Here is a 13,788-nt window from a genome sequence, read left to right on the forward strand (position 1 = left end):
GGGGGGCACGATTTGATCCGTTTCTTCTTCGGTACTTGCTTCAGGTGTTTCCTGTGCCCCGCTGTTACTCTAGCGCCCCATAGTGGCGTAACGTAGGGACGTCAGTTGCTCAGTCAGCAACAGCTGCAGCTTTACGCTTCTAATAATCTCGGCTGGGGGGGGGGGCCACAAAATTCGGCAAAGGCGCGCCCGCCATGCCGTTTTGAACGCACATGACCTGAGGGCATATCTTTGTTTTTTGCCTCTTCTTTTTGTTTTGGGGTTAAATGGTATCAAGGGATTTTCTTGTATGTGTCCAAGGCAAGAATATTAACAAAAAAAAATGGGGCCGGGGAGGCATTTGTTATTTTTACGGAGACACTCGTGATGCAAATTGTGACTGTGATGTAGCATGTCCACTCCAATCCGGAACGTTGTTTTTCCATGTTTGTGATGGGAAAAGGTTGACGATTAGCCTTTGATTGCCGTCGTCCGACGACTGTAATCACAATATTGATTGATTGGCTAACCGCTGAATGTTCCCTTGTCACGTGGGGTGCGTCCACCATACACTTCGGAAATAACGAACGGGCACGAGTACGCGCATCATCTGAAGTTCCTTTTTCCCGAGCGTCTCGTCTCTCCTCCCGACAGCTGCCACCGCACACAAGCTCAACCTGTTTTACCTCGCCAACGATGTCATTCAGAACTGCAAAAGGAAAAACGCTATGGTTTACCGTACCGCATTTGCTGATGTGCTCCCCGAGGCTTTTGTGCTGATCAAGTAAGTATGCTGTTGTGTGTCGTCGGGGCCGATTCCGAAACTGGTCAATGCGCCTTAAAAAAATGCCAAATCTTTTTTTTTTTCTTCCTGGCCCCGTCGTACGAATGTCAGAAATATTTGTTCTTGCTGGTTTTGCGGTCACGCAGGCAAGAAGGTGATGCAAAGGTGGTGAAATCGGCGCAGAGGATACTGACCATCTGGCAGGAGAGAAGCGTGTATCCCGACGCTCTGATTGCCGAGCTCAAGGCAGGCTTGGTCAAGGAGGAGTCTCCGCCGGCGACGCCCGCCGAGCAAAAAAGTGAGCGCGTCAACATCCGAGACTTCGTAGCTCCTCAACGTGCACGCCGCCTTCGATCTGACCCCCTAATTGTGACTTGAATTCATCTCCAGCTCCGGTTGAGTCCAAGGCAGATCTGCGGTCCAAGATTGTCGCAGAATTTGTGGTAAGGAAGTTTGAGGGATCTCGCCGTCTCGCGCGGATCCCAAGCGAATAACTCAGCCGACGGCAAAGGAGGGTTCTTTTGAAAATGTCATTTCCTCTGATTCTCCAAGCCCCAGTCCTTGATCGACCACCTGTCCAAGTACAAGAGGTCGTTGGAGGATGTGGACCTTCGAGAAAAGCAATTAGCAGCGATGAGGGTCGACATCTGCAGTTCCGAAGCCCTCAAGAAGCTCAAAGGTGCCAAAACGGTCCCGCTGTCATTCACCGGAGGCCGCCGCCGCCGCCCGATGCTTTGGTGTCCAACTTCCAAGCCCGTGTGTCCCCATTGACTTTCAGATAAGGCGGGAGGAAAGAAGTTCTCCCGGGACTTTGAAGAAGGCAATACTCAGCTGCAAGAGTTTGTCAAGTTCTTCGACAGACAAAACAAAACCGGGCCGCTTCTCCTGGAAGCCCTGAGCAACGCCGATATCTTCTACGAGATGCAGTACAAAGAGGTCAAGATCGTTGCCAATGTAAGCGCAGTTGTGGAAAACGCCACGCCTTGGTGCGGGGGTGCCCAAACCGCGGCCCGGGGGCCATTTTTCGGCATTTATTTTTGCTCACAACGTACGTGTCGATACTAAGAATGCCATTTGAGGAACGGGTGAGCGTGAGCAGCGTGACGACCGCCTCTTAAATCCGTACCTGACCGAATCTAGAAACCCGCTGATTGAGTCTTGCCTGAGCCCTGAGGCCGCCATGTCCTTTTGAGTCTACGGCGAGGGCCAAAATGACGGACGGCGGCCCTTTGGAAGGCGCCGAGACACGCTCTTCATTCTTCTTCCCCTTCCCCTCAAGGCCTACCAGACGTTCGCGAACCGAGTGTCCCACCTGAAACGCAAGCTGGACAACCTCAAGGCCACCTTGCCGGACCTGGACGACTCGCCGATCCCTTCGCCCTCCGCCGACGCGCCATCGCCGACGGGGTCCGAATCGCCTTTCCGCGACCTCGACCCGGCCGGGCGTCTTCCGGAGCCGGACGCCGCGGCTATGGAGGATGAAACGGAACCTCCGGCCCCGAGCCCTCTGTCTTCGATCGGAGATTCACCAAAGCGCGTGTCAAATCTCGCCGACGATAACGTGAACCGGGAAGTGGAAGATATGGAGCTGTCTGACGACGAAATCGTTAGCGGTAACATCATAGGTGAGCAGTCCAACGGGGTGACCTTTTTATTCGTTTACTTTTTGAACTGTCATTCCTAGCCAATGGCAAGAACCAAAATCTTCCATCTTTTGACAGTTCACTTCGCGTTTGCTGTTGTTTTGTTCGTTTTTCCTTTCTGAACAGTCTTTGACCCTCTCGTAAATGGACACATTGGTCACCCTGTCAAGAAATACCATGAAAATCTCTTCTTTCACTGGATTTGATTGAACTTGGTGCACAATCCAGAACTCAGGGCTGTGAAACGTCCGCAGATTCTGTTGTGAAAAATACGATTTTCACAAAACCTCCCAATTTTACACCAACCACATCGTACCCATCAAAAACTGCTCGCCGTCGTCTTTCGCTGACATCGGTTCAGGTTAACGTTGACGTTTTTATTGATTTTTTTTTTCCCCCCCTTCCACAGTTGAGGAGCAAATGAAGAGCCCCGGCCCAAAAGTTGAGACGCCCCATCCCGTGACCCAAAACACCGAGCCATCGGCACCAACGGCGCAGCGCGCCTCATCTGAGGCGGCAGCAAGTTTGGATACTGTTGACCTGGGGAAAATAGGCTCCATCCTCAGCAGTTTGAATGCAGCCATGAAAGGCACAGGTGAGAAGTGCAAGTCCAAATACGGACGGCTACAAATCAGGATTTGCTGCCGTTATCTGTAGCCCTTTTGTTTTTGACCATTCATGATGCGTACCTTGTTGCCTAACAGCGGACGACAGTCCTCCTCCATGTTTTTCAACAGCGTGTGTGCCCTTCGTTGCAATGCAGGACCACCGGCGGAGAGTCCGTCTGCGACCAAGCCCTTCTCGTCAACGGAGACGTTACGTCCTGCCTCTGAGGAGGCCACTTCTTTGGTTGACATCTTGGCAAAGGTGGACATGAGTCCTGCCGATCTCCTGAGTGCTCTGTCTAAAGTCCAAGCCCAAGGTGGCCTTGAAGGTGAGGTGATTTTTCCACTCTGGCGACAGCAGCCTGGTTTTCGTCATCACTACACTGATTGTGTGCCCTTGACTTCGCTACAATCAGGCATCGCTTCTCTGCTGAGCAGCCCCACCGCAAATGTCCCAGCAGAGTCTTCCAATGCGGGCGAGGCATCGGCATCGGCATCGGCTTCGGCTTCGGCTTCAGCAGCTCCCGATCGGAGCGCCGCGGCCTCCCCCGCCGCACCGGCGCCCTCTTTGCTGTCAGACGCCACCATACAGCGGAGCGCTGCTGCGCTAATGCTCCCCGAGAGCGGGCCACCCGCTGCCCCGGCGCAGGACGGACCCAGCGAAACAGCTTGGACGGCCGACGTGGCAAAACCAGACAGCTTGGAATCCAAAATTCACAATTTCCTGCACGGCAATCCCGCTTTCAGCCACTTTGACCTGAGTTTCGCCCTGAACCTGCCCAATCGGGCCGACAACTCGAGCCCCGTCGCAGGAGCCGACACGCGGGATGGGACACCGGTGCGCGACGAAGGCGGAGGCACCCCCACCCAAGACGAGGTTATGGACGTGACGATGGGGCTGCCCGAATCCCTGAGCGCAAAGCCTGAAAGTGGGATGCCAGCTCCCTTTGCCTTCCAGGAAAATCCCCCCCGCAACCCGGGGGCCGGCGCCTTGCAAGGCTCCTTGCGGCCAGCTCAGAACGGACAGCTGTACCAAGCGTACCCATACGGCGAGGATAAGGTGTCGGATCCTGCCGCGCCATATCCGCCCGTTTCTACTCCGGGCGGAGGTGCCGGGGCCGGCACGCAGACCGTGGAGGGCTTCCGGGGGCCGAGCGACCCGGCTTGGTATGGTGAGACGTACCCAGAGGGGGGCTTCCAGCAACCCACGGCCTACAATGCGCAGATGCCCGCCGCCAACCAGGCGACCGGGCCCTTTGAGTACCCAACACAAGAAACTGCGGAACCTGCGGGCTTTCAGCAACCTTCAAACTTCTTCTGCAATCTCCTTCCGCCTGTGCCCAAGTTACCACCCCCGCCGAACATCCTCGCGGCAGGTTCGGGAACCGGCCATGCCCCCGAACAGCAGCCAGCGCCCCACGCGGACGTCGGCCAAGCCGGTCAGAGCGGAGGTTTGCCCGGGATGGTGGTCCACGACCACGGACACAAGTCGGTTTTCCGTCCGCAGGAGTCGTTGTACGATGGCGGCGATGAGCCGCACTCGGCCCCAAACAACTTGCGTTACCCAGAAGACCGAGAGCATTACCACGACGATGTGCACCAGCAGCCCGGCCCTCGCTTTCACGCCAGCCCTTACAACCGCCTTCAGGCCCCTTTCTACCAACGGGGCGGCCCTCGACATAACCTCCCCAGAGGCAGGGCCCGCTTTGCTTCTCCGCCCTCGCCCTCACCGGATGCTTTCGGCAATCCGGATTACCAAAGCCCCCCCCGCCCCCACTTTGCGCTCAGGCGGCCGCCGCCGCCCTCCCATTTGCAGATGCGCCCCTCTGGCTTGCGACCTCTGCCTCGGCCTCCCCACCCTGGCCTTTCCCACCCGTTTCCCAGGGGCCCCCCACGGGCACCGTTCCCTACTTTTCATGGGCCTGACCCAAGACTCAGGGGCAAACGTCCGGGTCCCAGGGGAGGTCCAAATCCCGGACCCGTGTTTGCACCCAAAAGACCTTTCCCACCCCCGCACTACTGACTGTGCTACTGCAAGCGAGGTCCGTTTCCTGCATTTGGAGAGCCAATATGAAATGGCTGAAGGGGGCAGTCACTCAGAGACCGACGAAGCGACGGTGAAGCAACAATCGTGCCCAAATCCGAAAAAAAAGACTGGCAACCAGAGCCACCGACTCCACCGGGGAAGAAAGCAGAAGCTCCCAGAAGAGTGCTGAAGACAGAAGAGTCAAGAAAATGAGAGGTGGATATATATATACATACATACATACATACATACACATTTTTTCTCCACAATTTGGAGCTTTTCAGTCATCAACCGTCAACGTTTGATACGGTTCGGTGTGTGTGTGTGTGTATGTGTGTGCGTGTGCGCTCGTGCACGGTATGCAATCGTCATGCATACGAAGCCACAGAACGTTCCTCGTCTTGAGTCATTTGAATCCGGGCAGTGTCAGAAGGATGCGCTTGACGCTTTAGTTCTGCTGCCATTTGGTTTCCGCTGAGCAGTTCTCACTGCTTCATTTCATAACCAGCACCCATTGGAGTTCCCTGTTGGAGTGAAAACGATTTTGAGTTTGATTTCTTTTATTTTTTTTTGGACAGGCCTCCCAATACACGATAGCTATTTGGCACTTGGAGCTAGCTCTGTTTCTACTTGTGAAGCCGCGGTCTCCCCGTACTAGTTTCTCTGCGTCGAGAGCGGCCCCCCTTTCCACTTAACCGTAAAAGGATGCGTCGGAGTGAGAGCCTTCTTTCGCCCTCCCGCCCGACGCAGAACCTTTTGGAGGGGGGGAGGGGGCGGCGAAGATGCTTCAGTTTCATTTCATTTGTACTGTGTAATAAAAGTTTGATTTGGAAACCGTGTTGTTTCTGTTTGACCGCCATTCCACCAATGAAGACCATCAGCTTTTCAGAATCCGCAAAAAAAAAAAAAAAAAGTTTAAATGTCTACTGCCACGACAGACGGTCGTACAAATAACATTTCAAACTCCGTTTGACGCTTCCTTTTTTTTTTTCCAAAAATAAAAACGCCAGCTGAGATTGGATGCTTTTTCAGGATAACAGTATACCTTCTTCCCACCAGTGTTATTTAAACACTTTTTTCAGGCCCGTATCTTAAAAAAAACTAAAACCCAACAACAACAATTATGTGCGTCGAGCCCACAAGTATTATCAGAGTAATATTTCACTTCAGCCAGTCTGTGGTGACCAGGAAACCAAAGGTGGGCCACTCTTTGAATGGCACTCTCCAATGTACATCTCCCAATTTTGAAACGCGGAGACAAAACCCGTTTTATTCATATCAGGCGTTGCAGCTTATCGGGGGTCCTAATCGGTCGTCATGAAATGCAAAGGCCAGTTTCAATCCAAAGCGCCTTCAGCTCTGAGTTTCACAACATGGAATGCCTTTCCCTCTTCTCATCTGTAAATCGTAGACGGGCCAAACAAAGCCACCCAAATAGGATACAAATTGTTTTTGGGGTTTTTTTTTTATCACTTTTTTTGGACAGTATACCTTTGTGAGGATGAGCGGATTAGAAAATGGATGGATTTAATATTTAGTGGCCGAACTTGGACTTGCGATAACTGCCCGTGGCCCACTGACTTCACCAGACTTGCATTGTTTATTTGAAATGCTTTTCTAGGCCTTTACCGCGGTCTCTTTCCATTCTTCGAAGTTCGGGTGAGGGGTGGTGGGGGGTTCTCCCTTAAATTTCCTCTTCAGGGGCCAAATTACATACTCGATGGGTTTAAGATCCAGTGGTCGACTTGGCCAGTCGGAGAGGTTACACTATGTGTGCTCGCTTGTGAATTGGGGGGGACGGGCAAAGGTGCTCTGTCTTAGGTTGGTTTCAAACATCTCGATGGAATACCGCAAAATAAAAGATGCAGTTCAGAAGTGTCGTCTCACATTCACCTTTTGATCCGAAACCCAAATGTCAACCAACAACACAGCCGTTGCAGTCCTATTGCACTGAAATCGAGCCCCGATAAGAAACTGCACCCCGTTTCACCGCCGCTTCGAGTACAAGACACGTCACAAAGCTTAGGAAACAAATATTTGGGAGGAGTGAAGTTAGTCCCAGATGACTTTGCTGATGATGCCGTCAACTGAACAAATGCAAACTGTCTTGATCGGGATTGGGCTTCTTTTTTGCGTTTGTTCGTTTTTAGTGATGAACCGAATGAATCTGATCCAAAAGTCACTTTGGAGAGTTGCTTTCAGGATGACCTTGAAATTTGACACAAAGTCACTGAACACCCAAGGAAGATGGTTCTATCCAAGGGTCAGTCAAAACCGAGCGGGTGTTCCATTTTTCGGAGCGCTCCACTCTCATGACGACCAAAGTCCACTCCGAGACTGCTGACGGGCTCTTGAGTTCCGTCCTCTGTTGCCTTTTGCAATGACGACGGCCTCTCCTCTGTGCCTCGTGAGGGATTACAGCAGCTTGATTCTGTGTCGCCTTTCTTCATTTGATCCTGCTTGAATGCCTATTTCCTGTTTCATCACCCTTCTTCCCCTCCTGTTTTCATCCCCAGGGCCTCCACAGCCACGCTTTGAAGTGTCACATGCGATGGGAACCTTTTTCGGAACATCTTCCCTGATGCAGGTGTGTTGTCGGCGGCGCGATAGTTGCTTCCTCCTTCAGTCCTCAGCCTGTCACCTTCCATCTTAATTGCATCACTTGTCCGTTCAACGATGGAATCAAAACTGAATTTTTTTGTGTCCCGAAATCAGGAGTGGGCAGTTTTGGTCACACATTTGTAAGAATGGAAAGGGCCATTAAATGATCTATTTTTCCACTTGAGTCTTTTTTTATTTAAATGAGCCCTCTTAAAGAAACACAAAACACTTGAGGTGAATGCTTCTTAAATTATTGTGAGGCTTTTTTTTTTAAAATAATTTGACAAACAGCAGTCTGTGTGTGTGTGTGTGTGTGTGTGCGCGCATGTGCACTATCATACACGCATATGGATTCATATGCATATATAAATATATGTACGTATATAGGCATGCTATCCGCATATGGAGACCAATGTAATAATTTATAGATGTTTTTTTTTTTCTATCCTCCAGTCAAGATTTACTTATGTGACAAGGGGACAAGCAGCTTTTCGTCACCAGATGTCGTTGCGGGCGTGAAAAACAAAATGGAAATGTTTTTTTCGCTAACACAAACCACGTCCAGTACTCTCCGTTCCGTTACTCAAAGTGGACCGCGATCCACATCCTTGAAGGATGGATTCAGGTGTTCGCTCGCCTATACGTCTTGCGGGCTTCTGAGGATGCGGTCGCAATGGCAGATGAGACGTGAAGGAGCAAATCAAGGTGGCCCGGGGGTCCGAAAGAGAGCCCACGTCGGCCGTGCGCTTGCTGCGGTCACGCGGCCCCCTTGTTTACGTGGAGCCACGTGGCGTTTCGGGAGGGTGCGTGAGTGACGAGCCAAATCACAATTTAAGTGTTTTCAGCATCACACGAACCGATAGAAAGCGGTTCTTTGCTGTCTCGCCGCATCGGGGATGATGAGTGCTCCCAAGTTTCCGAAGCCTTTCAGGACCACGGCCAGATCCACGACCAGAACAAAAGACGGATTCGCTTGGCTGGATGTCAGGGAGCGTCCGGAAATGTATGGTCACCGCAAAGCGAAGAATAAGAGTTCTCAGCTGCTCGTCACGACGTTTGCTGATTTTCTGCACGTATGGAACTTTATTTTTTTTTCTTGATCTTGCCACATCAAATTATAGCACATATTGTACACACGTGGGTCAGTCCTGAGTTGGCGGACTATTCATCCAATTCAACCGTCACTGGTGAGAAAACAAAGTCATTGGTTGGGTGTCATTTGTTGAAAATATTTCATGAAGGTTGCTGAATAAATCATACACAACAGTCACGTTTGATTTTAATCCTATTTTAGCATTCCTAGAGTTAGCGTTAGCATCATTGCTACTTGCGAACGGGCCACGAGCGATTGGTGCTTTCCTCCGATGGCTGCCGGCTAGTGAATTAGCGTCTAAACTGCTCACGTTTACACGGGTTGGCAAACTCTGCTCGCCTTTTCACGCTTTCCACTTCATCCCTCGGGTGCGACTCGTTCCAATGATTCGACGGGTTTCTTGTATTGCCTTCGTTTTGGACGACATAGCACGCGCTACAGCTTCCTTCTCCACGTAGCTAGTGAGTGAACTTCTCTTGTACAAATCGCTTCATCTTCGGCAATCATGGCTGCCCACCAGCTGCGCGTGTCAAGCTGTACGTTTGGTCCCTTCGTTAGCATGACTTTCTGTTTACGGCTTCTTCTTTCATTTGTTGGCGGTTTCTGTTGCTTTCAACTTGCAAACCAATGTTAGAAGGGGCGCACATTTCCGCCACGTCTGAGTGAGTCAATCTGTTCACAGGTCGCCGGTCTGTCTCTCTGCGGCCCGGGTGCCGGTCCACGTATCGGTGGTTGGGGACCCCTGGTGTACCTCATCGAAATAATTAATGATAATAATAATAATAATAATAATAATAATAATAATATTTGCAAGTATCTCAGTGACGGTCCCTGATGCTTGACTGGCCCCGCCCACTGGAAGGATGGAGCGAGATGGACGGGGAGGGAGACACCGGCTTACGACGTCAAAGGAGTACGCGCACGCGCGCGCGTCGCATACCGACCACACGCTCAGAGGATACAGGAGAACCGACGGACTGCCAATTCCCGGCGCTCCACGGAAGGAAGGCGCAATATCCATCCGTGCCAACACATTGACGTCGTCCGGCGAGACATTTGGGCGATTTATGTTTTCGGAAAGAACAGAGCAATCTCTGGAGCGTCACGCGAGAGGAGTGGGGGGAAAACGCGCTCCTTTCCCGAATGAAGGGTTTTGTAGATTTGCTTTCGAAAGGGATTTCAAGAGCCACCAGTAGTCAAATGAACTGAATCGTCGAGACCGAACAAGTCCGAGGCGGAAGACGGGAAGACGTCCACTGTTTGCGTCGATTCTTTGCCGAGAGCAGCACCACAGGTAGGATTCGCAACTCTTTCCTTCTTTGTTATTGGTCGCTCTCAATTTAGTCCGCGCATGTGGAACGACGTCGTCGTCGTCGATGTTGCCAGCCTCTCTTGACAAAAGACTCACCAGCTGCGGTCGCACGCACACACGCGCGCGCGCTGTCATGTTTCTGGAAGGGATTAAAATATTGTCGGTATGATCACACAGACATCACCATCTGTGAATATCGACGGTCGTGCATTCTCAGTATGGATTCCCAATGTCCATGTCTTCCATTTTCTGCATTTTAATTCCAATAAGTACCTGCAAGTGTGTTTCTAGTATCCTCCCGACTATAATATTCCATTCTCTTTGCGCACATTTGGCACTAAAGCTTGAAAAAAACGGTGCCAAGAGATTGCGAGCGTATCCAACATCGTAATTATAAATCTGTGTTGCTAATGTGGTCTATGGTGTTGTAATCCGAGCCCCTAGAAATGGAGGCGCTCGCCGTCACATGTCCGTCATTTCTAACTGCTAACTTCTATTTTTTGGGGGTGTCTCCCCTTCCAAGGCATGTCGATGGCTGAAGTTCCGATCCGTTGGTGTAAAAAGACAAGAGCCGTGTGGTAGGGGTGCGGTGGGGGGATAATAGTCATTCTGTAGATACTGCTGGAGCTCATGGCGCGAAGGTTCCCAACGGCTGGTGCACGTCCACGGCCAAGCTCCTGTTTGCACCTCCTGCGCGGTGTGAAGTCAAGGCTCCCGGGCACCCCCCCGGGCAACCTCCCGGCAGCCTCCGCTCAACTCGCTTGTGTGTGCTCCTTCCTTCTCCGCAGACTCTCAATGAAGGAGCCGGACGCAATCAAGCTCTTCATTGGGCAAATACCCCGCAACCTGGAGGAAAAGGACCTGAAGCCCATTTTTGAGCAATTCGGCAAGATTTACGAGCTGACGGTGATCAAGGACAAATACACGGGCATGCACAAAGGTAAGCCAGGCGTCGACGTCTGGATGAACCGCTTTCGCTGGATCGAGACCGACTTTCGCTGGGCTTCGCTGCCGGCTCGCTTTATGTTTGGAGATCCTGAAGGGATCCGATGAGCATAATATGCCAGTCAAGATGTGTGTGTGTGAGTGTGTGTGTGTGTGTGTCCCAAACAAGGAAAAAAAAAGCCTGTACGATCATAAACAATATTGCTCAGGGTTGATTGACTATCCCAAAAAGTATTCATTTAACGTTGTTCCACATGTTGCTTTATCTAATTAGGTTGCAACGTTGTTCACGTTGTGTTTCACATGTTGGAGTTACTTTTTTTTTTTTTTAATCATCATTAGAATTGTAACATGCCATGTTCACAGACACCCCTCAGGATGACTGACATCACCGTAAGCAACAAGCATCAGTGAATCAGAATAACTTGTTTGCTTTTGGTCCGTGGTCCGCATGTACAGAGTTTTGTTGTTGTTTTTTTTTTTTTTTTTTGTAACCTATATGTGTGGAAAACACCAAGTGTGTTGCATTTGATGAAGCCAATGAACCGCTACAGAGAAGTTTAGTGTCTTTATAGAACAAAAAAAAACGGAGGCGACAGAGGCCACACATCTTGCAAAAACGCTGTCTGCATTCCTCTTCGATCACGTGTGGCGCATGCAGTCGGCTTGAATCCAAAGGACTTTTTCAACTCAACAATATCCAAGTGTGAAGATTTATTTTGACCAGGTTGATGTGATGACTTGGGTCAGGTCCCCTTTATATTCACACACACTCACACTCACAATTTGTGGCGGCCATCTCTGAGTGGGGGAGCGGCGTTTGTTTTTAATACCTTTGTAAATCTTGGCACCCAGTGACGCAAAACGGAAAGCTTTCACTTCATTCTCCGTGTTTGCACAACAGCTCTATCATCTTGCGATGTGGAATTCCTCATTTAAATGGCAACGCAATGCGCCCAGAGCGCCAACGCCGGAGGACAAAGGAGCCACGCGCGGCTCTGGAGACCCTCTCCTGAAAGTCTTGCGCAGGCTTCAGCAGGAGCCGACGTCGACAACCAACGTCGCCGCCCGACCATGAAAAGCCGCCGAGTGTCTTTGACGCCGCTTGTGACGGACGGCGTCAAGCCGCCTACGGGTGAATGATTCTCCCGGCCGTCGTTCCAAATGCAAATCTCATCGTGGAAAACAGAGGCGTCGACCAACCGGTCGCCTGGGAGACTCCGAGGCCAGGTGGCGTCGGTCCTCCCAAAAGCCTTTTGCTTTTCCGGCGATACGGACTCCCAACTGGCATTTGAACACAAGCGATGATCAGCGACATGTTCCCGAACGCAGGACGGCCGGGAACGTTTTGAAATCACAGATGGATCGGGATGACGGGATCGCTCACCAAACGACCTCCATGTTTGGTCACCATGCGCCGTTGTGAGCGTGAGCGGCGTCTCCGTGTCCACCTTCTGCCAAAAAGAACGAAAACCAACAACAATCAAACGCAATTGTTCTTAAAAGCTTGCGAGCCGTGAACGCCGCAAGGGCAGTCCGGCTTTTGTCAATCTCCCGACTCGGCGTCCCTAAAGTGAGCCGCTCGCGATGACCCCGATGAAAGACATTTTGAGGAGGTTTCACGCACGTTGTCAACAGCTGCAGTTGCGACCGCTTCCGCTGTTTGAGATTGCTACGGCAACACCGTCAATGCTATTTTTAGGAACTAGGCGGGAACAATGCGCACGTCGCTATTTTGTCATTTTGTTTTTCGAGAGCCGGATTAATGCAACTCTATTTGTTGTTCATTGATCATTGCCCCTCCCCCCCTCAGCTTGGCATGTTTATCCTTGTCGTCCCTTTTTGGGGTCCTGTATGAGGTCACTACAAATGTTGCCTGAGGGGCTTTTTGCAGGATTATTTCTTTGGAGTGTGTGTGTGTGTGTGTGTGTGTGTGTGTGTGTGTGTGTGTGTATGTGTGTGTGTGTGTATGTGTGTGTGTGTGTCTGCGCGTTTTCCGACGACATTCTCCTGGTCGTCATAAAATTGCCAAAGCCCAAACCGGTCCGATGATGATGATGATGATGATGATGACGACGACCGTAGCTACATTAAGCCTGTAGAGTCCTGAAAGAATGTTTGGGCCTGTCTGCGCGCTGGCTAAATCCCTGTCACATGACAGGCCCGCCGCCGACATGACACATTGAGCAGCGGCCAAATTTGTCATTCAAATGACTCCCGTTTGAACATTTGCTGAGCTTCCTCTACTTGATCTGGTTTCCAGGATGCGCCTTCCTGACTTACTGCGCCCGTGAGTCGGCCCTCAAAGCCCAGAATGCGCTGCACGAGCAGAAGACGCTGCCGGGGGTGAGTGGCGCCTTTTTGTCTTTCGAAGGCCTCGCCGCCTTACGCACATGTAGGACGCCGACGACGACCACTCAAAAAAAAAAAAAAAAAAAAAAGGACCCAAACGGGCTCGGGGAGCAGCCAGGGGAAAGGGGAAATTTTGACTTGCGTGGCCCAACTTCCCCTATTGCAGCTGCGCTCGCTCTTGGGCCACGCGCGGCACGCGGGCGAAGACGCAGCCGTCCGCTTTGCCGATGTTTCTCTCTCCCCCTCGCCCCAATCTCACCTGGATCTCTTTGGAGGTGGCCCCTGCTTCCGAATTTGAGTCCAAGGCGCGACATTAGCATAGCCGGGCAGCAGGTGTGCCGACATCGCCAGAGCTAAATAGGACTTGACGGCTGCGTCTCTCGGGTAAGCCACGAGATGAGAGATGAGGCCACCAGGCCAGGGGACGACTGAGCCTGAGCGAGCGCCC

At 51.5% G+C, this 13,788-nt stretch overlaps 2 protein-coding genes across 3 annotated transcripts in view; both read left to right on the forward strand.

Annotated features, from left to right (window-relative positions):
* The window catches only part of rprd2a (regulation of nuclear pre-mRNA domain containing 2a), a 9,616-nt gene extending 3,745 nt beyond the window's left edge, over positions 1 to 5,871 (forward strand). The window contains exons 2-10 of the mRNA XM_019865358.1: positions 634 to 763; positions 910 to 1,061; positions 1,154 to 1,206; positions 1,316 to 1,442; positions 1,542 to 1,717; positions 2,043 to 2,388; positions 2,816 to 3,001; positions 3,170 to 3,340; positions 3,428 to 5,871. Coding sequence (XP_019720917.1) covers positions 634 to 763; positions 910 to 1,061; positions 1,154 to 1,206; positions 1,316 to 1,442; positions 1,542 to 1,717; positions 2,043 to 2,388; positions 2,816 to 3,001; positions 3,170 to 3,340; positions 3,428 to 5,034 — 2,948 coding nt within the window. The 3' untranslated portion in view covers positions 5,035 to 5,871. The remainder of the gene's footprint in view (positions 1 to 633; positions 764 to 909; positions 1,062 to 1,153; positions 1,207 to 1,315; positions 1,443 to 1,541; positions 1,718 to 2,042; positions 2,389 to 2,815; positions 3,002 to 3,169; positions 3,341 to 3,427) is intronic.
* Positions 5,872 to 7,552: 1,681 nt separating this feature from the next.
* celf3a (cugbp, Elav-like family member 3a) overlaps positions 7,553 to 13,788 on the forward strand; it is an 18,896-nt gene continuing 12,660 nt past the window's right edge. For both annotated transcript variants that reach the window (XM_019865359.1, XM_019865360.1), the window contains exons 1-4: positions 7,553 to 7,624; positions 8,092 to 10,025; positions 10,832 to 10,983; positions 13,252 to 13,334. In XM_019865359.1, the coding sequence (XP_019720918.1) occupies positions 10,839 to 10,983; positions 13,252 to 13,334 (228 nt within the window). In that variant the 5' untranslated portion in view covers positions 7,553 to 7,624; positions 8,092 to 10,025; positions 10,832 to 10,838. The remainder of the gene's footprint in view (positions 7,625 to 8,091; positions 10,026 to 10,831; positions 10,984 to 13,251; positions 13,335 to 13,788) is intronic.

The sequence above is a fragment of the Hippocampus comes genome, unplaced genomic scaffold (assembly GCF_001891065.2).
Source record: "Hippocampus comes isolate QL1 unplaced genomic scaffold, H_comes_QL1_v1.1 scaffold390, whole genome shotgun sequence".
Classification (NCBI taxonomy): Eukaryota; Metazoa; Chordata; class Actinopteri; order Syngnathiformes; family Syngnathidae; genus Hippocampus; species Hippocampus comes.